The sequence below is a fragment of the Gambusia affinis genome, linkage group LG02 (assembly GCF_019740435.1).
Source record: "Gambusia affinis linkage group LG02, SWU_Gaff_1.0, whole genome shotgun sequence".
Taxonomy (NCBI): Eukaryota; Metazoa; Chordata; class Actinopteri; order Cyprinodontiformes; family Poeciliidae; genus Gambusia; species Gambusia affinis.
Window position 1 is genome coordinate 30287182 of NC_057869.1, and position 22802 is coordinate 30309983.

At 37.6% G+C, this 22802-nt stretch overlaps 1 protein-coding gene across 1 annotated transcript in view; it reads left to right on the plus strand.

Annotated features, from left to right (window-relative positions):
- The window catches only part of si:ch211-186j3.6 (neural-cadherin), a 300924-nt gene that overhangs the window by 117204 nt on the left and 160918 nt on the right, over positions 1–22802 (plus strand). The window contains 1 exon segment of the mRNA XM_044098247.1: positions 8685–8827. Within this exon segment, the coding sequence (XP_043954182.1) occupies positions 8685–8827 (143 nt within the window).

Sequence of the window (22802 nt, forward strand, 5' to 3'; positions counted from 1 at the left end):
GGTTGATATTGTCAAAAAGACAGGAAAATATCACAACACTGAAATTTTTCTGCCACTTAACTGTTGATGATCTTAAAAAAAATCAATAATTACAAATCTAGTTATTGTAAATTATATACACTGTTTTCCACATTATTATGCAAATTGGATTGAAGTGTCATAAAGATAAGTTTTGTTTTTGTTGTACTATCAATTTTATAGATGGATTTGTGTGTCAGGTCTCTTTGAATCACTATAATTAATTTCAGAGAGCTTGTTGATTAGTTCATCTGGTGAGCTCAATTAAAGGAAATCTACTTAAGAAGGATGTTCCACATTATTAAGCAGGCCACAGGTTTCAAGCAATAGTGGAAGGAGAAAGGATCTCTGCTGATGAAAATCATCAAATAGTGTAGAGCCATATGACAAGGTATGAAAACATTACATATTTAATGAAAACTGAAGCGTTATCGTACTGTGGAGAGATTTGTGGCTGATTCAGAACAAAGATGGGTTTGTACAGATAAAGTTTAATGAGGAAGGTTTCTGTTAGACAAATTCATTGGATTAAGAGAGCAGCTGTTAAAATGCCCTTACAAACAGTTATTTGAAACTGCTGGAACCTCAAGGTGGAGGATCCTCCAGAGGCTTGAGGCACATGAACCTATTATTGGGCCCCTAACCAGAGCTCACAGGGAGAAACGGTGGCAGTGGGTCCAGCTGTACATGAAGATTCATTTTCAAACAGACTTGTTCACTGATGACTGCTGTGCAACCGTGGGCGGTCCAGATGGACTCAGTAGTGGATTGGTGGTGGACGGCCGCCACGTCCCAACACAGCTGTGACGTCAGCAAGGAGGTGGTGGAGTCATGCTTTGGGCTGAAATCATGGAGAGAGAATCATCCCTGAAGGTGTGAAAATGACCTCACCAAAGTATATGCACTTTCTGATTGATCAATTTCTTTCATGGCTCAAAAAAAAGAGCCGTACCTTCAGTAGCAAAATCATCTTCATTATGACAATGAATGCTGCAACGAATACCACTGTGTTATTGGCTGCTATGGGCATAAAAGGGAGAAACCTATGGTGTGGTCACCATCCTCCTCTGACCTCAACCCTATTGAGAACCTTTAGAGTTTCCTCAAGCAGAAGATCTGAGGGTGGAATCCAGTTCATATCAAACCAGCAGCTCTGGGAAGGTTTTCTAACATCCTGCAAAGAAATTCAAGCAGAAACTTTCCACGAACTCACAAGTTTAATGGATCAAGAATTGTGCAGCTGATATCAAAGAAGGTTCTTTGTCAACATGGAACCCAGTCTGTTAAGATCTTTTTGGTTGAAATAACTTTTGATTTTAGTACATGTGATGACTTAATGCTGCACATTTAAAGAATGACCGTTTACAGTTCTTTATAATCCATGAAATGTTTAGAAAATCTGCTGTGCATAATAATTTGGAACAGTGCATTTTGAGTTTTTTATTTAAAAAAAAAAATACTGTTCTCATGGGGAGCTTTGTTCAGTAAAATCTGATTTATACTGTAATAGTCCATGGCATTAAACTTATACTGACAGTCATTTGCATTGACCATCGGAGAAAATCTGAGAAAATATCATTTGCATAATAATATGGAACACGGTGTAACGTACCCCATTTCTCTCTGTAATATTTACTGTTGCCTCTAAAATATAAGGCAGTGAAGATAATTATGTTAAAAATGTTCACAATTTTAAGAGTAAGTACATATATTCACATTTCTATTTGAAGTATAAATGGTTGATGCTGACGTTAGCGTTGCTGCTGCTACATGTTTAGCATTGAGATTCTATTTTAGGCTCGAATAGTTATACTGATAGACTAAGTTCCTTTAGCACAACTTGAACACAACATTTAACAAGATGGATTTAACAAGATGGAACATGAAAGGAAAGAACTTAAAGAGATTTGATTTGGAATTGAGCAGAAAGGAGAGACAATGTTTAGCAGCTTTATGAACTTTAGTCCCTTTTCCATTTGTTTATGCCATCAAAATATCATATTAATTAGTTGTATAACCTATTGAACATCTTTACAAATACCTTCTATCTGAGATAATAACAGGTACTTAAGAAAAACTGACTGCGGCTCTTTGTGCTGAAAAGAAGTGTTTGCTTTGACACGCCCTGGACAAATCGCTTCTCTACTGAGAGTTGTCCATGTGCTCAGGCCAGACTTGTCATCCTGAGTACAAAAGCAGTCTTCTTTCATTTTCTTCAGTTTTCTGAGGTTGTGGCTTAGATCCTGATTTCACAGCACACGGCTTACAGAGAAAACTGTTCTCTCCATGACATATCTAAAGAAGACAGGCAACATCTGCAATAATCCTCGTGTCATCCCAGGTTTTATCTGGACCGCCTTTTCTTGGTCTCAATATTCGGGTAATATTGGGTATCGACTGTATTGACTGACCAACTGAATATGCGTAGAGCTGGATTGTCATGAGTCAAGTTTATTTGTTTGGCATATTTGAGCAACAAAGCAGTTCAAAAGGTTTCACATCATAAAAACATCATACGGTAAGCAATTATGAAATAAATAATTAGATTTTGTCAAAAACCCTCATGAAAATCATGAAGAATATTCACCATAAAATATATCAATCAGTGTTGAAGTTATTATGAATCAAAGGCAGGTTGCAAAATGAACTGTGTTTCAGCTGTTTTGCAGTTTTCTGGACTTTCCGTTTCCTTTAGCCCTTAGCTCTAACTGGACCGTCTGTTGTTAGCCAGTGTTACATTCTCTTTTCCCTGACTGTTCCCGAGTACTACAGAAAAAGCCAGAACTAAAACGAATCCCTGAGAATTCCAGGTTGCAGCTGTCTTTGAAGAAAATCTCAGGCAAAAATATGAAATATTATTTTAGAACACATAGTATTTTGAGGCAATAACGTTCGCTTGTTGGTAATGTTACCCTTTATTGTATAGGAAATGTACTTTAACTGTGGAAGTTTGGCTTTAGCATTTCTTATCTCATAATTCCATGTGACTGATTATGAAGGAATTCTCTACGATGGCTTCCAGATGGTCTGATAAATATTCAATTAATTATAAATGATTTAAGTGACATCATTTGTTTCAGTTTCAAGCACCGTGCATGCCAAGGTGGGAGAATGTGCATAAGATAGTGTGAGATGAAGTAACGTTCATTTAGGATCCTTTCTGTGATGCTTCAGTTGCAGTTGTGTTCATGATGTACAGGTTTTGCATATTCCACTCAAAAGACACTCATGTTGAAGATGCATCACAGAGAGAAAAAAAGGTTTACGATCCAAACCTTTTCTGTCAGGAAACTGAAGGCTTCACAAGGCAATAGAGACAGAGTATCGACCCAGCTATTTTTTTTTTTTAACTTTAAACTTTTGGTAAACACAAGAATCAAACAAAAGTTGTTTATTGCTGCTTTTCTTCATATTTTGATACGACCTTGCTCAAGCTGGGGTCTTTTTTTTTTTCTATTCCAACTTGGAAATATTTTATCTGCTGTTGCGGCAATTTTTGCAACATACATATTTTGTTTCCATGGTATCAATACTTAATATGATTGCCCACTTAGGTTATTCATCCTCTGGTAAAAAAAAGCTTGTGGTTTTGCATGCCAATCACCTCTGTGGATCTCATACAGCAGGACGTGGAACCAACCAATCAAAAAGAGGCACCTGAGAAATCAACAAGAAGCGCGCTCACATCCTTCTGCGCAACAGAGCAAGAAACATGAAGAATATTGATGAGAGCTTTCCAATGCCACTGCTGGACAGTGCGCAGTTGAGCTGGACATGGTGGGAAAACCTGTTTGTGCAGTAATATGGGTATAACTGTGGCTTAAACAGCAGCATTTTATTACTGCTCACAGGCTCATATTAAAATTTATGTAAGTAATTGTTTGCAGCCTTCTGAGTGTAAACGCTAATAATGCTACACGTATTGATGTTGTTCCATAATTGTTTTCACCAGCTTTAGAAAGTCAGATTTTGTGTTTTTAATTAAATGTGTCGCATGCAGCATTAATGAAACGACACTCCAAGAAATCATATGTAGCACAGAAAATGAAAAACTTGTTTTTTTAAAGTCCATGCAAACCAATCCCACCATCTAATTACTGGTTAATATCGGAAATATGAATATCATTGTTACCAATTTATTTCAGCTTTACACATAGAATTAGCAACATGGTGAGCTTACAATGGCTGGAAAAGAGAAGTAACTGTCTCTCCTGGATTTCACAATTGTTTTTGTGAATTTCTTTTTAAATTTGTTGTTTTGCTTTTTTTTTTTTTTTAGATGCTAATTCAGACATTTTCCAAGGATTTTTTTCTATATTTCTTGTTACTGACCAGATCAATCATATTCACAAGTAAAGCTGAGGCACCATCATAGAAGTAATACAGTCACTTAGACCCAATGTTTTAGAACATTTCTTGCAGAAAATTTGTAATAAATACACAATTACGTGTTTGAAAGCTGAATTCATGTTCAATCAATCACAAAGTCATGGCCTGTTGTCTAGGTAGTGAAGAAGCATCACATTAACTAACACCACCATTTTTCATTCATCTTTAATGATTTTGTCGTGAAATGTTCCAAACGTACCCTGGTATTGGATGCCATTTTTTCCATTTGCTTTCTTGGTGTTCAGTCATGAACTCTGACCCTGACTGAGACAAGTGAGACCTGCACAGGCTCATGATGATGTTCTGGGTTGTGTTGCGACCTCGGTGAGTAATCTCTGTGCTATTGAAGTAATGTTTGTGAGCTCAGTACCCCTGAGATATTTCATCAACGTTCTATGCCATTTTTCGTTTATGGTTAATAAATTATTGCTATTATTATTGTTATTATTGCTGCCGGGCTGCACAGTGGCACAGTTGGTAGAGCTGTTGCAGCAAGAAGGTCCTGGGTTCGATTCCCGGCCCGGGGTCTTTCTGCATGGAGTTTGCATGTTCTCCCTGTGCATGGTGGGTTCTCTCAGGGTTCTCCAGCTTCCTCCCACAGTCCAAAAACATGACTGTCAGGTTAATTGGTCTCTCTAAATTCTCCCTAGGTGTGAGTGTGTGTGTGAATGGTTGTGTGTCCTGTATGTCTCTGCGTTGCCCTGCGACAGACTGGTGACCTGTCCAGGGTGAACCACACCTCTCGCCCAGAACGTAGCTGGAGATGGACACCAGGAACCCTCCTGACCCCATTAGGGACAAGGATGAACAGACAATGGATGGATGGATTATTGCTGCTGTTCACAGTTCTAGTAAAGACTTTCTAATATTTTTCAGACTGATGGATGAGTCACTTTTTTTCCTTTCTTCTTTTTCGGTTTTACTACTGGGATTTGTTTTATTCTACATGTCAGGCAGTGATAAAGCATGAGTGTACCAGCTGATGTTTAAGAAAGAAAATGTAGTTAATTCCAGCTAAATACAGATTTTCTGGGGGATGGATGTTTTTCCACAGTGAGCTGGGTTTAGTGAGCAGTGTAGAAAAAAACAAGCTAAATGTATTTGTTTTTATTGTTTTTTTTCATGTGAGTGTACACTGTAACTGATCCAGTGGTAGGCGGTTTGCCTCTTTTAGCATAGGACTATATATTGTCTTCAAAGGAATATATTACATTCAAAAAAGATCATTTTTTTGATGCGTCTCTTCATCTTTTCTTATATGTGATCATAAGCTTATGATGTATAATCACTGACCATCCAGGCCCTGACTGTGTGAGAATATCTCTGATGTTCCTCTGAACAGTTTGATTGAACTTACAAGGAGGTTTGATTGTAGTTTCATGCGTTGTGTGCTTTGCTTCATGGTTTGACCCCTAAGGGAAGCTAATCCCAGACTCCAGTGACAGTTGCAAGAGAACATCACAGACTACTTAAAGTTGTTGGGTTTTTTTTGTTGTTTTTTTTTACATATACCATATTTCTTCTGATTATCTGCTTGTAGCTTCTGTACTAAATGACCATTACAACCACTTCTCTGATTTTCTCATTTTTTCTTCTACATTCTGAGGCCACTGTTAAGTCTAAAAGCGCTGTCAATTAAATTTGTATATGCACTGCTAAGTGTGCTAATGGCCAAACTTGAGCTTGATTGACAGCGATAAGGCCCTCCTCCTGGCTGCGGGGTATTTTCTGTAGTTTGCAGAAGGAAGCAGAAGAGTTTGTATTTTTGTTTTGTTTCTTTTTTTATATATATATAATCTGTCTTGTACTATACTGTCACAACATAGTAACAGTTTTAACAAATATGTAAAGAAAAAACATTTACAAAACAAGACAAAACTAAAGATTTATGTTTTCAATCAAGAGGTTGTTAAAATTATGTTTACCTTGGGTTTTAGTTTAAATAAACTTATTTATGTACTTAAGAAAAAAATATTGCTAGTTATCACACTTGTTGAGTGGCGATAACAATTTTGTTTGACTATAGACAGATGAATATCTCTTCTATAATATGTATAAAGGAATTAAACATTTCAATAAATGCAAATTTCTGAATAATGTCAATGTGTTGCTCCTGTTTCAAGTCTCTGTCTTATCTGCAGAAACAAAATGAACTTTCTAATTAAATCCTGAGACTAATTTCCACAGCTGACCCAAGGCATTAACTTCCAGGAAGTGTCGTGAGACAAGAAGCGTCGCCTTCTTGTCTGAATGATACGATGGAAACAAACTGAGGAAAAATGTAGCGCAAAAATATTTCAAGCATAATAAGTTTGCTGGTCAATTTCCTGAGGAGATTTAATAGATAACAGCCTAATTAAATTCATAGATATTGAATTTATTATTTGCTGTCAATTGAAAAGTTGGTATTTGATAGTTTTCAGTTCACTGTTTGTATAGAATCAGTGTCTGGCAGCTTTGACAGGGACATTTTGCATGTTAGAATAAGATATCTGTCTGTGCACTAAATACTTCCATACATACTGATACTGAGTTGAAAAATGGGTTAGATTGTTTCTTCCAAGGTAATCATTTGATGGAAAACATGCCTCATTCTCTGTATGTGCTGTATTTGACAACAATATATTTTTGAAAGAGTCTGAGTGAAAGTAACGTTTGAATCCCAGTAAATAATAGGGATTTAATGATTCACTCAAATAATCCGAGGGTCAACAACCAAGAGCCGCTTTTGCTGTAAGTCCAACAAAACAAAAGTTAAGAGTGACAAAAACTTCCTTACATGTATATGTTCACAATTTGTTTGAGAAAATTATAATTAAAGAAAATTTATCAAACATTTTCATTAAAAGAAATTAGTTAATTTTCTTTAGTTAAAAATGTTAAAAGTTTGAAAAAAAAGACTTCACCAAATCTATATTTAAAGATTTTAAATATCATCAAATATAGATATTTGAAGATATTCCAAATATCTTCAAATGTGTTTGTGACTTAAACTAGTACTTTTAGTCACAAAATGATTAAACCTAGCATTTTGTCCCTTTACCTTTTGAAATATTTTTCATCCAATTTTCCCAAATTTGACCAAAGTTATTAAGAGTCGGGTCCCAATGTTGTTTTATCCAGGTAAAAAATTACCTGAACAAATTTGACCCTATTTTACAAATGTCATTGTCACTGAATTAATTATATTTTTCAAATCTTTAGGCTTACTTTAGAAGAATTTTTTTATTCTACAGAATAAAGAAATTGTCTGTTTTCCAGTTATTTTTCTACTGGTCTCTATAGTTGTGTCTGGTTTGTAAGAATCTAAATTAACATCTTAAAATCATTTTATGACTCAAGTGGTGGTACTTGACTAACATAGGCCTTTATGGGGACACTCAAAGACACTTTACTATCTCAAAAGCTGCTATATCGCACCATCAGCCTTAGTTTTGCCCAAAGACACAACAACAGAGCAGGAATCGATCCACCGATTACGGGCCAAACTCTCACCACCGTCTATGTTTTGGCATACAGTCATATTAATTTGGAAAGCTTATACCACTATAACAAGTAAATCTTATTTTGGGTTAATTTGACATGTAGCAAAAAAGAGAAAAAAAAAAGTACTGTGGTTTTCAGCAGGTACCTAGTTGAAATGGCTGGTCTTTCTTTACATTGGTAAAAGAGAGGATTTTATTTATTGAATGTTGACCTTACAAGTCAAATATGCTGTGGTGTTATGAGGATATATATGAGGATAAGCTTTTTCCAGAAAGCCTCCACCTCATGTCAACAAAGTAAAGAGGTCAGCCTTTCAAGGAAAGCTTGGCTACCAAGCACATAAAATCCCTCTGATCTGTGTGGAAGGTCAAAAGGTTAAAAGCTGAGGTTCAAAGTGTTCTACTTCAAGATTAAACAGAGGAGGAATTTTTGAAGGAACTAAGCTTAGCTACAGTATGTATGGCTGATAAAATAGAAAATATAGCAGATTTTAATGGTCAAGAAATTCACATTATCTTATAGTTACAAAACTACTACTTCAAGCTGTTTAGGTACATGGAATGCTGATGGAGCTTTATGTAATATATTCCTGACTTATTATTGAATAAACTCATGTTATTTGCTGTTTTCCAATAACTTTTCTTACACCACTTTTATATGTTTTTTAATTATTTGCAGTTCTGGTCTTCTTGTAACTGAAAAAGATCCACATGTCACCGGACTTTTTATCCACACCGTGTTTCTTCATTTAGGTAAAGTACTGACAGCGCTGTTTGCATGTGTCTCATCAGATACCGGACGTTTGTGTCAGAAGATGCGGGGCCCAACACACTTGTTGCCACGGTGCTGGCGAAGGACCCTGATGGTGATGGGATCACTTACAAAATCACTACAGGAAATGATGAAGGCAATTTTGTCATTGACAGCCAAAAAGGTAAGATTTCTCTGTTGTACTTCAGTCAGTTGACAAGGTCACAGTGTTCTCTGACCTCACATCTTCAACACTCTTACACTGTAATACAGTGTTCATACTCTGTTTGTCAAATATTGATTTCAGATGTTTGAAGTCCCACTGCTCTAGCATTTTGTCACCTTCATGTAACACTGACCAAAGTAACTTTCTGTCAAAAGTGATTCCAACGTGACACTATATGTGTTTCCATTTACATTTCATTATGCACATTTTGAAGTATTGAATTTGAAAAGGTTGAGGGAAATTGTGAAATTCAAACTAACTTCCTCAATTTTGGCAAAAATGTTTGTGTTCGCTTGAGGTGGTTTTTGGCTATTTCTAAAAAGAGTCAGTGGGCTAAATGGGAGATGGAAACACATTTGCCGGATTAAGTGCTGAAGTAGAGAACTCTCCTAGCCCAAACGTCCAGAACAGAGGACAGGACTTTTGGCTTGGAGCTGCCAGGGAGAGGCACTCTAGGCTGGGACTGGTGGATCTGTGTCTTACCAGAGAAACAAAATTCTGAATAATTTCACAGTTTAAATCTCCAGTTCAGAGGAGAGGACTCTCCAATTTTCTGAGATGTGTGGTCCATGATGGTTTGAACCCTGAACATTTTATTTATTACAGCTATATGTAGCATCAGCATCTGATGAAATTATGCATTGTGTAGCCTGGTTGAGTTTCCCCAAACCAGTAGATGGAAACTTTAATTAGCATTTTCATGTTGTGTTCTTTTTAAACATTTTAAAAGTTTGGTCCAAATTAACATAGATATCTAAATATCCATGTGAAACTGTTATAACAGATTATAGCTGTTATAATCCCAGATGGCCTGGTCAGCATATTTTTGATATTGAAGTTGAAAGGAGAATGACTAGGCTGGTTTGAGATTATACAGAGCTAACAGTAGTTCAGCTAACCACTTGTGGCATTCAAAATATGCAGGATACCAACTCTGAAAGCACAACAACATAACTCTGGTATATTTAACACAGTTTTGCAATAATTGGACAGTTGAATTAAAATCCTGTTGCATGGACTGATAAACTCAGGTTCAGCTGTGAGAACAGAATTTGGTGCAAGCAAAATAAAAGCACTGTGTGAAATGCAGTGCATGGGTGTGGAGATTATTTTCTTGTCACACTTTGAGCACCAACTGACATTAAATATCACAGCCTTGCTCAGTACTGTTGCTGAGCTTGTGCTGCCCTTCGTGACTGCCAGGCACCCATCTTGTAACAGCAGAATGACATGTCATGTCTCAACACTCAAAATTCTCAGAGTGATTTCTTGAAACATGGTAATTAGTCCGGTGTGCTCAAATGCTCTCCACAGTCACCAGATCTCCGTCCAACAGAGCAGCTCAGGGATGTGGTGGAACATGAGATTTGTGGACCGACGTGGACCAAAGGCATGTCGGTGCGCCTGTGTGTTGATGACCTGCGGCATACGTCCAACACCTTGTAGAATCTACATCATGAAAAACTGAAGGCAGTTGTTGCCATAGACACTTCTCTGTAAACGACACTGACTCACGTCTTTGCGAAGTATACGAGTCCTGACAGGTCAAGTCATGATGATATTAGTATATCAGCCAAAGTGTTAGGAGTGTTCCCACACCGACTTGGTAACAGAACACCCTCCCGGGGTTTATGCTCTCACATCTTCACTTCCTCTGTAGCAGGAACCACATGAAATAGGAAGCTGGGTTAATGGCGCTGCTGTCTGTCATCTCCTCTGGATGCTGTTTCATACACGTTCATCGTTTTTGTCGACTGCACACCCACTCTGAGTCTTTATATCACATTATAGGGTAAAATGAGGACCTTTTGGAGATTCAATTACTTAAGACTTCAAGAAATAATTCCCTTTGTTCACCAGCAATGACATTCACTGCCAGCCGATAGCAGTGTGGGTTTTTTTTCCATGAGAGAGAAGACTTGAAAGCACTCAATTTCATTTGCTATTGTTTACCATTGATCTTGATTATTTCCTGTTGAGTTTTACCAGGAAGACCTAATTTCTAAATGGCATTGGTTGAATACAAAAAAGCCTTTCGTTTTAAGTTACCTTCAACTAAATTAAGTTCTTAAAGGTAGAAAGATTTACAAAAGAGTGTGTGAATTTTCAATCGGGACGATTATAATATGTTTGTTTTTCATCAACTTTTTTTTTCTGCAGGTTTTGAAGTATCAGATTAGAAAAGGTTGATAGGAATGGCAAAATTCAAAATAACTTCCTCGATTTTGCAAAAAACGTTTCTGCGCTTGCTTGAGGTGAGTTTTTGCTTTTCGAAAAAAAGAGCTAAAGCGCTAAAGGAGAGAAGCAAACACATTTACCAAAAAGGTTTTGACTCTCCCATTCGCTGGTGGGTCTGTGCCTTATCCGAGGCACACAACTCTGAAAGTCTAAATTTTAAGGAGGGAAGAACATTTCTGAGATGTGAAGTTTATGCTAATTTGCAACATCTACTTCTTGTTTATTACAGCAGTGCGTAGCGTCAACATCTGACGAATTACTGTTTGCATAGTCTGGTTGATTTGCTCCAAACTAGCAGATGGGAATTGCATTTTCCTCTTCCGGTCTTTTTTGCAACATCTTCAAAGTGTGCTCAAAATTTGCTTGACAATTGGATTGAAACATACCTAATGTAAACAATTATTCTGCTGAGATGCTTCAATGTTTTCTTGGCCAAAGCCAAAGTGTGACATATCTTTACGTCGACTGGATATCCCACACAGATGATAATGAAGGAAACTGTAAAAGTTGTGGACAAAATAACAGCGGTCCAGTAAACTGAACAATGTTTGTGACCCACATATCAAGTCGTAAGTAGTTTTTCTGTATGTAGAAATAGGGCCTAGTGATAAAGATCAAAAATGACAAGATAAAAAAGAAACCTCCAAAAAAGCCTCAACCCACATATTCCACAGAGCCAAACCTGGACAGGTCACCTGGACATGTTTTATTTCACTTTTATTTTTGGTGTTTTATCTTTGGTGATTAGCTCCAAATCTTTGAGGTTGAAAAATCTTCCTACTGATAGCTTAATCTTTAGCTTCTTCTGGAAATGTTTCTATTGCTTCCAGCCAGAAGCAACACACTGGTAAAGGGAAAAGATTACCTTCAACCTAATTTTATCACAGGCATGAAGAAGTTTGGTTTTAACTGTGTTATATTTTCAGTCCAATATTAATTTAATATAAATCTCAGATACATAAGCAACAAAATATTCATTTTATATACTTTTCATTCAGTCCTTTCTAATCCTATTAGTCAGCTTTCAACTATCAAACTATAGGACTATTCTTACTTTAAAATATTAACACAACAATATTAACAATCTTTCTTTCTTTCTTTATTTATTTATTTTTTGCATAGACCAAAAATATATTTTTCTTTTCTCCTTTAGACTTTAGCATCTATAAAGTCTTCTGTGGAACAAACTGCGGTTGGAAGAGATGAAGTCCCTCTCAGGAGCTGATTTAGCATCAAGTTTAGCAAATTATCCTCCTTTAGATTCTCATATCGATCAGCTCTAATTGTGTGACAAACACTTCCTTCAAGTTCAGCTGCTGTGAGACATTTCATCTCCTTTTGCATCAGACTACAGTTATCCAAACCTGACACTGCATTGCTGACACAGCAGGATCAGAAATAACAAAGAGAAAAAGGAGAAAGGACGCTCTGTCAACAAGTTTTAAAAATACTGGGAAGAAAGACGCTCCTCAAAATCCAACATCAGGAAGAATCTGTGTTTCATGCTGCTATTTATAAACCAGCTTAGTTCAATTTTAAGTTCTTGATTGAAGATTTGAGGGCTAGAAAACAAGTTTGTTACATTTTTTGCATCATTCTTAGATGATCAGATTTCAGACTGCTCAGCTCCTTTCAGAATGAGCCGTTTTAGTCTCTGTCACTTTAGATCTAAATAAGCTGCTTCTGGCCACGCCCCCCAAACTCAACATTTACACTCGCATGTGAAAATGGCTGCAAACAGATACAACTATACATCTTTGACAAGCATCAGTGGAGCCTCCTGCACAACCAACAAGAATGCAGCAAGTGATTTTTGGATTGTAAACCAACAACAAAACACTTGACTTTCCCAGAAACCATTGTGCAGCACATAGAGTGGTAAAACCAGCTCACCAAAAGTGCTGAAACTCCATTGAGGTTGCTAGGTAACAGGCTGGGCTTTGCTGGGGTTGCTAGTTAAGCAACCACAGGCAATGCCTGGTGATTTGTGACATTACATTCTGGAGAATTTTTAAACGACTCATTTTCCAGACACTAAAAATTTAACAGATTGCCAAAAAAATCAGCTAGTGTTTTTAAGTGCTTTTTTGAAGAAGCAGTAGAAACTCAAATGGAAGAACAAAAATCATAAAAACTATGAATTTTGCATCATAGGTCTCCTTTAACAGTGAAATTCTTGGAGTCAAATTTTACAGAGCGTCTCTTCCATCTGAGCTGAGGGTCTCCAGCAGTCAACACTTTGACTGCTTCTCTGACCGATGCTCTCCTCCGCTGGGACACCTCAGGGAGATCTGTGATACTTAGGATGTAATTTTAAAAAGATGGCATGCACAGGATTTTATGCCCCACTTTTCACATTTCTATCTGTAAAATAATAATAATAATAATAATGATAAAAACACTTAGACTAAGTCCTATTGGTCATTCACACAAAATCTCAACATTACATAGTGTGTGTTTTTTTTAAGTTGAGGGGTTAAATACTTTTAATATAATGTGATTTCAGCTTTTCTTTGTCCCAGACATAAGGACAACCTTATAGTTCTAATTCTAATAATTAACATTTGAAACATGTTTTAAATGTGAAATCATACATTTACATATTAAACACCTTGAGCTGTGTAGATTTTCTTAAATCTTGTTTCTGGTAACCTTTAGTAGTAATGGCTTTACAGTAAATTAACTGACAACCCCAGAAATGCATAAAGACACACACGCAGACACGCACACACACACACACACACACACACACACACTCAGAGGCATTATTCAGCCTGCCTGCAGTGAAATGGGAGAAGCAAAGTGTGACACCATAAGGTCGTAATATGATCCAATATCTTGTTTCAAAGAGCCCAATATTTGGTCATTAAAAGTATTTTACGATTCTTATAATGGAAGTGGAGCACACTGTGTTCCTCCCTCCCTCTCCAGCTCGTCTCTTTCTCTCTGTGCTGCTGATAAAAATCTCTTCCAGCCTCTGCTTCCCTCCTGTTGCTGCCCCCCCCCCCTCACCCCCCGGCCCCCTCACCCTGCCCCCTGTCCATACTCATCCTAAATGTCCGACAATCATTCAAGTGATTGTTTCCTTCCCTTCTGGCAGAAGCGGCCACGCTGGCTCTGCTCGCCATGTTAATTTGTCTGTAACTCACCCCAGAATACAATGTGTGTCCGCGAGATTTAAGGCGGCCATTAGGATGTGAACGGGCCGGTCAATATGACACTCCGGCTCTTCCTATTAAAACCCATAAATACAAAACGCTCTTCTGAATCGGAGGATGTGTTTCACTGGACTCCTAAAGAGAAATGCTGCTGTTAACAATCATGCATCTGTTATGAGCTTCATCTTTTTTTTCCAGCCATCATTTCAGCTATTTTGAGAAATGATATTTGTCTGACATGGACAGATTTTGTTAAATTTTATTTTTTGGTGTGTTCAGCTCATACTGATCATCTTGTCTTTTGTTTTTGTTATTTAGACTTCTGTTCTAAGCTCCTCACTCCTTCATGTCTGCCATGATGTTCTGACCTGTATCTTTATGCAACAAACTATTTTTTACCTCAGTCTTTTTGCTCGCTTCCCTCTGGCAAGCATACTGTGGTGTTAGTCCGTTTTAAAAAAATACTCCCACTCATTATAAGGTTTTTTATTTCTTTCATCATTTGATTTTTTTCTTTTGTTCTTTGTCAATTTGATCCATTTCTTGTTGTGGTTGTTGCTGTGGGGTTGTGTTGCTTCCTCTGTTCCTCTCTTATAACCCTGAATATTTGCTTCTACATAATAAACTGAATGATAGAAAATATATACTGAGCACATAAAGAGAGAGCCAATTAACTAGGAGTAGGAAGAACAACATTTCACCATAAAGCTGCCATGATAAGTGGGTGTTTGAACTTTGGGCATCATCTGGGTTTCTGTTTAGATCATTTTCTTATCACTGGGTCAAATGGTTCTCCTTTGAGTTGTTTATGCATTTAATTTCACTAATACAGTTGGCATTGTTTCATTATGCTAGTATTTCTCTTCATTGTGATAGTTTGAGGATTTTTTCTCTTTGGGTTCTGGGTTCTTCCATTCCTGTAGTTTTCCTTGCTCTGCTCATCTTTCACCCGTCCTCTGCCAGCTGTTATCCATCACCTTATTCTCCTCTCCTCAGCTGCTCCGACTTCACTCTGATTAGCTCCTCTGGTTCTCCTGTCCTTTCACTAGCGCTTTGGTTAATTGATCTCCATGATCTCTTTTTGTGTTTCTTCATGTCGGTCTGTTATTTTCTCCGTTATATCCTGTTGTTACATACACGTTTTCTTATGTTTTCATGAATTGTGTATTCCATGAGTATCTCCAGCTCTTGACTCAAACATCAACATCTCACATGAAACAACCAGGTAGCCCGCACAGCACTTTTGGTACAGAAAACACTAGTTCTAGTATTTTTTTAAAATCCATATTGATAAATTATTGACTTAAAACAAGCTCAAGTATCTTGCTAAAAAGATACAAGTTGGAAGTTTCCAGTGAGCTAAGATATTTGCACCAGAAACTAAACCAGATGTCTGGAAATTTTACAGTATAAAGAGCCATTTTCACCCTCAGTCTATTGAAATAAAACTTATTTAGAGCCACAAATGTTACGTGACCTTTTGGAAATAAGAGCTAAATGTCTCTTCTAGGTATGTTGTCATTTTTAAACTGTCACTTTTTTACTTCTAGTTTTAGGTTTTGGCATAAAGAAAAACATAAAACTTTGATTTAAAAAAGAATAATAATAAAAGAACAAATATATTTTCTTTGGTTGGATGTTGATATTTGTGGGGAAAATAAAGACAAAAACTAGACCTGTAAATCATCTTATTGAGGATATTTAATGCATTTATTCCAAGAGAAAAGAGGAATACATTTAGAAAATCTGCATTTTTTATTAGATCCACATTTATAAAACATTAGTTGGTTTTTATTGTTTTTAAGGGATTAGGAGCCACCATGGAAGGAAAGAGCCTGAACTAGACAAACAATACTTGGTAAAATTCTGTTTTTGCAGCATAATATGGTGTGAATATCTTATCAACAGGGCCCACAAAATATGTATTTACTGAGTAAAAACAAGAATAGGTTCCTGCTGTACAGTATTTCAGTGTCTTTCTCACACTTTGTATTTGATTTGTGCTGATCCTGATTTCATTTATAGGTTTATTTTTCAACTTTCCCCCCCTCTGTTTGGTCCCTCCTGGCTGTTTTCATGAGAAGTGACAGCTGCCTGCTGAACCCCCAGGAAACATCCTCTGCGTTTCCATTAAGTGACGATATGCGCTGGCCTTGTTAGCCCCTTTGGCCCTGATCCAGACTCACACACACAGAGTCAAATTCTCAGTAATAATCACATATTCATGTACATAAAATCCAACTTGTTTGCCTACAGAAATCGACTAGTTTTTGATCGTCCACATGCATCTCAGCGCAGACCCTTCTTAACGAGCTGAAAAGAAACATGCACTGACATGAAAAAAGATACCCACCAAACACACACACACACAAAACACGCACACTAACGCCATTAAAGATGAAAAACACTCCTATGTATATATGCAACACTGCTTCAAACTCACAGAAGACCATCGACTTCTCCACGCTCTCCAGGCCTTAACCCACACTATAGGGACACGTCTCCTAGATTCAAACAGACACATGCTGAATGCTTTGTTCTTGGAATGTCCTGAAACCTTTTCCATGTCCCATTTTCAGCCACTTACCCAGCATGTGTTGCTCTCAACTGAGCCTTTTAGGCCCTATTAGATGTTTATGCCGATGCTAGGCAGAGTAAAGCTGGGATCAGACTCCGGGGCGCCTCTGGCTCTTCCTATATATGTAGTGTAGCAGGCTGGCTGTAGCTGCTCCCTGCCTCTGCCAGCTGCCTTTATTAAACTGGTCGCATTTTTTCTTTTTTTCTGGTCATCTGTCTCAGTTCATTAGGTTTGAGTACACTCCACCACACGGCCGGAGTAGAGTGGTTGAACGTGTTTTGTTGGAATGTTTTTTTTACCTTAAAATTATTGTTTTTGGGTTCAGTGTCCAAACTGTCCTGTTGAGAGATGAGAGTTTCTGGATCGGTTCTTCAGGTAGCTGCTGCTGCCGTTTGTTCCCGGATAATTAGGTGACGTTGAGAAGATACAAAGATGTGAGGGAGACGCAGATTTTTGTTAAACCTGAAAGTTTCAGTCCTGTTTGATTATGCTCCAGGTCTCAGATCTGAATAGAAGGAGAGGCGATTTTAAAGTGTGGCAGGTGCACTGCAAAAACACAAAATCTTACCAAGTATTTTTAGTAAGCTTTGAGAAATAGAAGCCTGTTTTAAGTCAATAGTTCCCTAATATTGATGAAAAATTCTAGAGCCCCTGGCAGATTATTGTTGAGAGGATTTGAGTTTTTCTGTGTTTATTTTAGGTTTCTGTGTCTATCGAGTCTCCATGTTGTCCTGTTTTCCCCTTGATTGTTCCCAGCTGTGTCTCAGTCCCTGAGTACCATCTGTGTATTTAATCCCACCTGTGTTCCTTGTTTCTGATCAGGTCCTTGTCTATGTCTCTTGCTGTCAAGCTGACATCAGATGTCTTTTGGTTGCCAGTTGTTACCAGTTTTGTGCTTTAGCTTTCTGCTCATTCTGTGCTGCCTTGATTTTTGGACTTTGTATTTCTGACATCAATTCTTCATTAAATTATCATCTCCTTCACACCAACTTGGGTCCTCTGCGTCTGCCTCACCATCTCTCCACTGCAAATACTGACAATTTTCTTTATAACAAGACATGTTTCTCTTGTTAAAATAGAAAAATCTGCCTGTGGAATTAGATTTTCTTTTTCTTCATATGAAAACAAGCTCCTACATCTTGCTGAAATATTGCTTATATGTTGGTCTTGTCTTATTTCAGGTATACTGTGATAGTTGCACTAGAAACTGGACAAGTGCTGGTAGAATTTTGTGTTACATTGTGCACATCACATACTTTCTTGCAGATCCACCATCGGAGTAAAACCTGAGAACCAGTTCAGTTCATGACTCTTTGCTGTTGAAGCTGTGATTCTTTTTGTCCGCAGAGATATTGAAACTCACAGACTTTGACATTTGGATGCCATCAAAGTAAGCACTGGCCGGCCGAACGTGATCATGATGTTTTTAAGACCGGACAGAGCAGATGATGTATAAAATATCTGGAACGCTGGCATCATAGTCAGCAGGAATTGTGCTTCCACTGCAAAACATGAGATCACAAACTGGTTGGCTTTAGATTTAAGTCCTAAAATGACACCTGCCTTTGAATGCTGTTCACAACAGGACCACGTTGAAAAGGAGAGGACAGACCGCTCAGTTCACTAAAGTCTTACTACACCACTTAAACTACCAATGTAGATTTGTATAAAAAACCAAATAATAATAGTGTGGATTGTGGATGCTGATGTTAGCGCTGGGGACGTCTGTGGTGCTGCTACATGTTTAGCATTGAGATGCTAAATCAGCCTTGAGTAGCTTTACCAACGGGCACAGCATGAACACAACAATAGTTTTTTTCCAGGTTCTCAGATCAGTGAATTCTCAGACAGGCAGCTCTTTTTGTCCGTTGCTTGCGGTTGTCATGGCGTATCAGATTTACAGACGTACCAGAAACGTGCAAATTTGAAGATTCCATCTGAAGACTTTTGTATGTAAAATCAACATGCTTTTAATTGCGTTAAAATCTTTGTAATTAATTCATATAAATGATCAAGTTAAAGTCCTGGCCCTAATATGTAGGTGATACATTTTATGTTATTTATTGTATGCAGGGAAATGGCTGAGTGTTGTTACCTTTTTTTAAAGAGAAAACTCAAACTAAATCCCCACTGAGCCCTGTCTGTGTGTGAACTCGATGCTCTATACGGCTGTTCAACAACATGCATGTTGAGTTGCGTGTCTCAGGTCTCTGTTGGATCTCACTTGTTTGTGGAAAATCTTGATCCCAGTGCTGCTTCAGCAATGTTCAAATTGTTGCTTTATTGAATTTTAATGTATTGTTAATGGCACAGCCTGGACAGTTCAGTGTTTTTATTGGGGATTTCAGGGACTTTGTGGATGAACAATTTTCTTATAAATAAAAGGAAATAATAGCACTTTACGAATATCTCAAGTATTCTCCGTTGGGGCCGTCGATACACAATGAAAACACTGAAAAATGTTCTTTATGTATAAATCTATAAAAGATTCAACCAAACATTCATGGTTGATTTCACTGCCTTAAGTTTGAACTTGAATCAACTTCTTTGTGAATATGTTGCAACATTTGTAAACCTTCAACTAGTCTTGTTGCCTGGCTTGATAGTAAGGTTGTAATAATTGTTGCGGTTGTGTAACCAATGCTACACTTGGTAATTGCCAAAGGAAGCATTTATTTTATTGCAGAGTAACAATAACAACCAGGGTTGGGTTAAATGTAGCTGTGAAATATTAAAAGGATTGTGTCCTCTGCATTTTTTGCAATGACAAAACTATCAAAATAGCAATTTTATTCTCACAGAAACTGTTTCTTTCTTCTATTTTCTGTCAAAATAATCAGTACATTCTTATAGATGGAAACTTTCTTTTATTTGGATTCTTACAGTTCCCTGCATCTACTCTTTTTTTTCTTCTTCCAGGATTCTTCTGCATTTACTTTCCATAAGCCTCAACACAGCATTATGTTGCCACTACCATACTTAATGGGGGGATGCTGAGAGGTTTTAATTTTCTCAAACAGAAACAGTTTCAGATTTAAGGCAAAAATTTCCATTTTGTTCCCATTCGACCTGCTCACCTTCTCCCACGTGGCTCTTTTCTTTTTTTTTTTTTTTGGCTTTCTGTAGCCGTCTTTCAGTAATGGCTTTCTTCTTGCCACTCTTCTACAAACACCAGTTTTATGGAGTGAATCAATGACAGTATTTTTGTTGACAGAATCCTCCATCTGAGCTTTGACTCTCAGCGACCTCCGTTTGTAAATGTTGCTATAAATTAAAAGTTTGCATAGCAGATATGTTCAATTTGACAACAGAAAGACTGACTAACATCCACGTAATGCTTGTCAACAGCAGCCTTTCATAGCATTCCATAAGGAAACCACTCAAGGTGTTTGCAAAGCATCCCAAGCTCCCCGTGCATCAATTCCTCAGAGCACCTGTGGGAAGTGTCAGAAAAACAACTCCAGTCCACGGAGATCTCTCTCTCTCTACAACCCACTTTACCCAGAGGATCGTCTGTCATCTTCCTGCTGTCACTGGGCTGTTCTGAGTTGTGGATAATCAGTACAGGTAGCTTTGAAACGCCTGGCTCTGCAGTTACAGTGTGTCCACTCTGAACACAGTGAAGCTGCTGATGTCTCTGCATTGTTGTGCGTTTCTTTTACCAGAGCTGAAAACACTTCACTTTTACTCTTGATACAGGGCGAGAGTGAAGAACCAAGAGAAAAAGGTTGTCTCTGTAGATTTTTCATAATCAGAAATCAGATTTTATAATCAAGCAAAATGAATTTGTCTTAATAAGTTCACACTGCATAACCACATCTTTGGTTCAGTCGCCGGTTTCATGACAAAACTGGGTGATGAAAGCAATAAAACAGAATCTGTATGACAACATGAAGTTGGCTCAAAAATATCACAAAGTAATATAGCGTCACTAATTAACAGATACTCCAGAACAGATTAAAAATGAAAAGTCACCAGCTGCATTTCCATTGGTCACATAAATGTGCAATATGTCTTACTACACCACTTCCACTATCAATGTAGATGGTGTACAAAAATCAAAAACAATACAATAATAATAATAGCAAATAAATTTGCTTAATGGAAAAAGACCAATTTCAAAAAGGCTCTTGTTTTTCAATAAAAGGTTTTGGTGCTAGGATTCTGCATCACTGGAGTCACATGATCAACAACTGAATGTTGCCCGCTGGCACAAACCACGAAGAAGACAACAGGAAGTAGTTGAAAGGTGATTGAGTTGTGTGTCTTTTAATGACTTATTGCGTAAAACAAACTTATTCTTGTGTGATTTTAATTTTCTTTCTTACTTAATGGAAACACTGCAATTGCAAAATAGTTTTTCCTTTTTTTTTTTTTACATTAGCACAATCACAAATACGCTCATTTATCAGTCTAGCAAGCTTATTTCACTTTTACAAATGTTATTTAAATTGGTGGTATTGTGCAAAATCAACTTTTTTGAGGTTTACATTGTGAAAAAAACACAATTTTACAATTGCAGTGTTTCCATTAAATAAGAAAAGAGATTAAAATCACCTAAAAAATAAGTTTGTTCATTAAGTGAGTCAATGAAAAATATTCCTTGCCACGATGCTCCAATTACTTCCTGTTTTCAACCCCTGGATTGGGTCAATGGCAATAATTGCACAGTTATATGGAAATGCAGTTGGCGAGAAAGTGGCTATCCAATTTTCAGGTGAATTGTTCCCAAACCTGATTCGCTACCTTGAAGTGTTAACCAAAGCTGTTCATGTACATGGCACTATTTCATTCACTGGGGAGCCAATCATTCAAAAACATTACCTGGACAATAAGGTCAGAAACTCAAACGGAACATATTTCTAAAACAGCTTTAAAGAGTCTGAGTGCATAAAATATTTGTAGTTTTATTTAGAATGGTTTTCTCCTTAGAAACCACTCGATTGATCAGTGTCTGTCTTTGGTTGCCATGTTTCACACAGTTGCAGTTGCAGTGATTTGGCTTCTGCGTGCTGTAGATGCACAAAACTAGGATTAAAAAACAAAACAAAACAACATTGATCATACGTTTTGGGACTTTAATCTGTCACATCAGCCACCCTTGGTCTGCTAGGCAAAGATAGAAGGATGAATAACACACATAAATGCGCATCTACAGTAAGCGCATATATGATTACAATTTCAGGGTCGGAGCTGCAACAGCAGTCAAATGGGGACATGACAACAGTGGCACCCGCCGCTGTCTCTGAAGATAAGGAGGATGTAATAAGTGTGTCCACACTTTTGGCCCACACACGCGTACACAAACACACACAGACAAGGTAAACAGAGCGCGGAATGATGAGATGCATACAGAGTGGAGGAGTCATTCAGAGCACAGAGTGGGATGCAGATGAGACGCCTACAGCAGACTGAAAGAGTCAGTCGGAGGAAGAGAGAAATGGGATGCAGCAGCAGCAGCAGCAGAAGTGCCACAAAGGGAATACCAATCAGTTTAACATCAGGCGATCCCAAATAATGACAAATGCTGGAGATAAAAACGGACACAGAGTCATCCTCTGGCATTTGTGGAGAGAACGGCGCTTTAATTTAGCTCTATGAACTTTGTTGGACTCATTTGTTGTGTTTGCCCTTCACCACAAGCTAACAAAACTTTTCCACATTAGAGGAGGTTTGATTTGAGGTGAAATATTTCAGCGTGGTTAAAAATGTGCTGCCACTATAGAGATCCACCTTCCAAAAAAGTTCAGTTTCTTGCAGTCAATGCAAATAAATATGTGTAAGGAATTGTAGAGTATAGTGTGACGTGGATGCAGACCATTTAACATTTCAATCGTCACTCCACAGAATGTTTTCTGACAGGTTTTGGGGATCACTAAGTTTTACAAATGTGAGTTATAGTTGTAACCCTAACATTTGTGGTATTTTGCATCACTGTGAGCCAAAAGCCAAGCACACT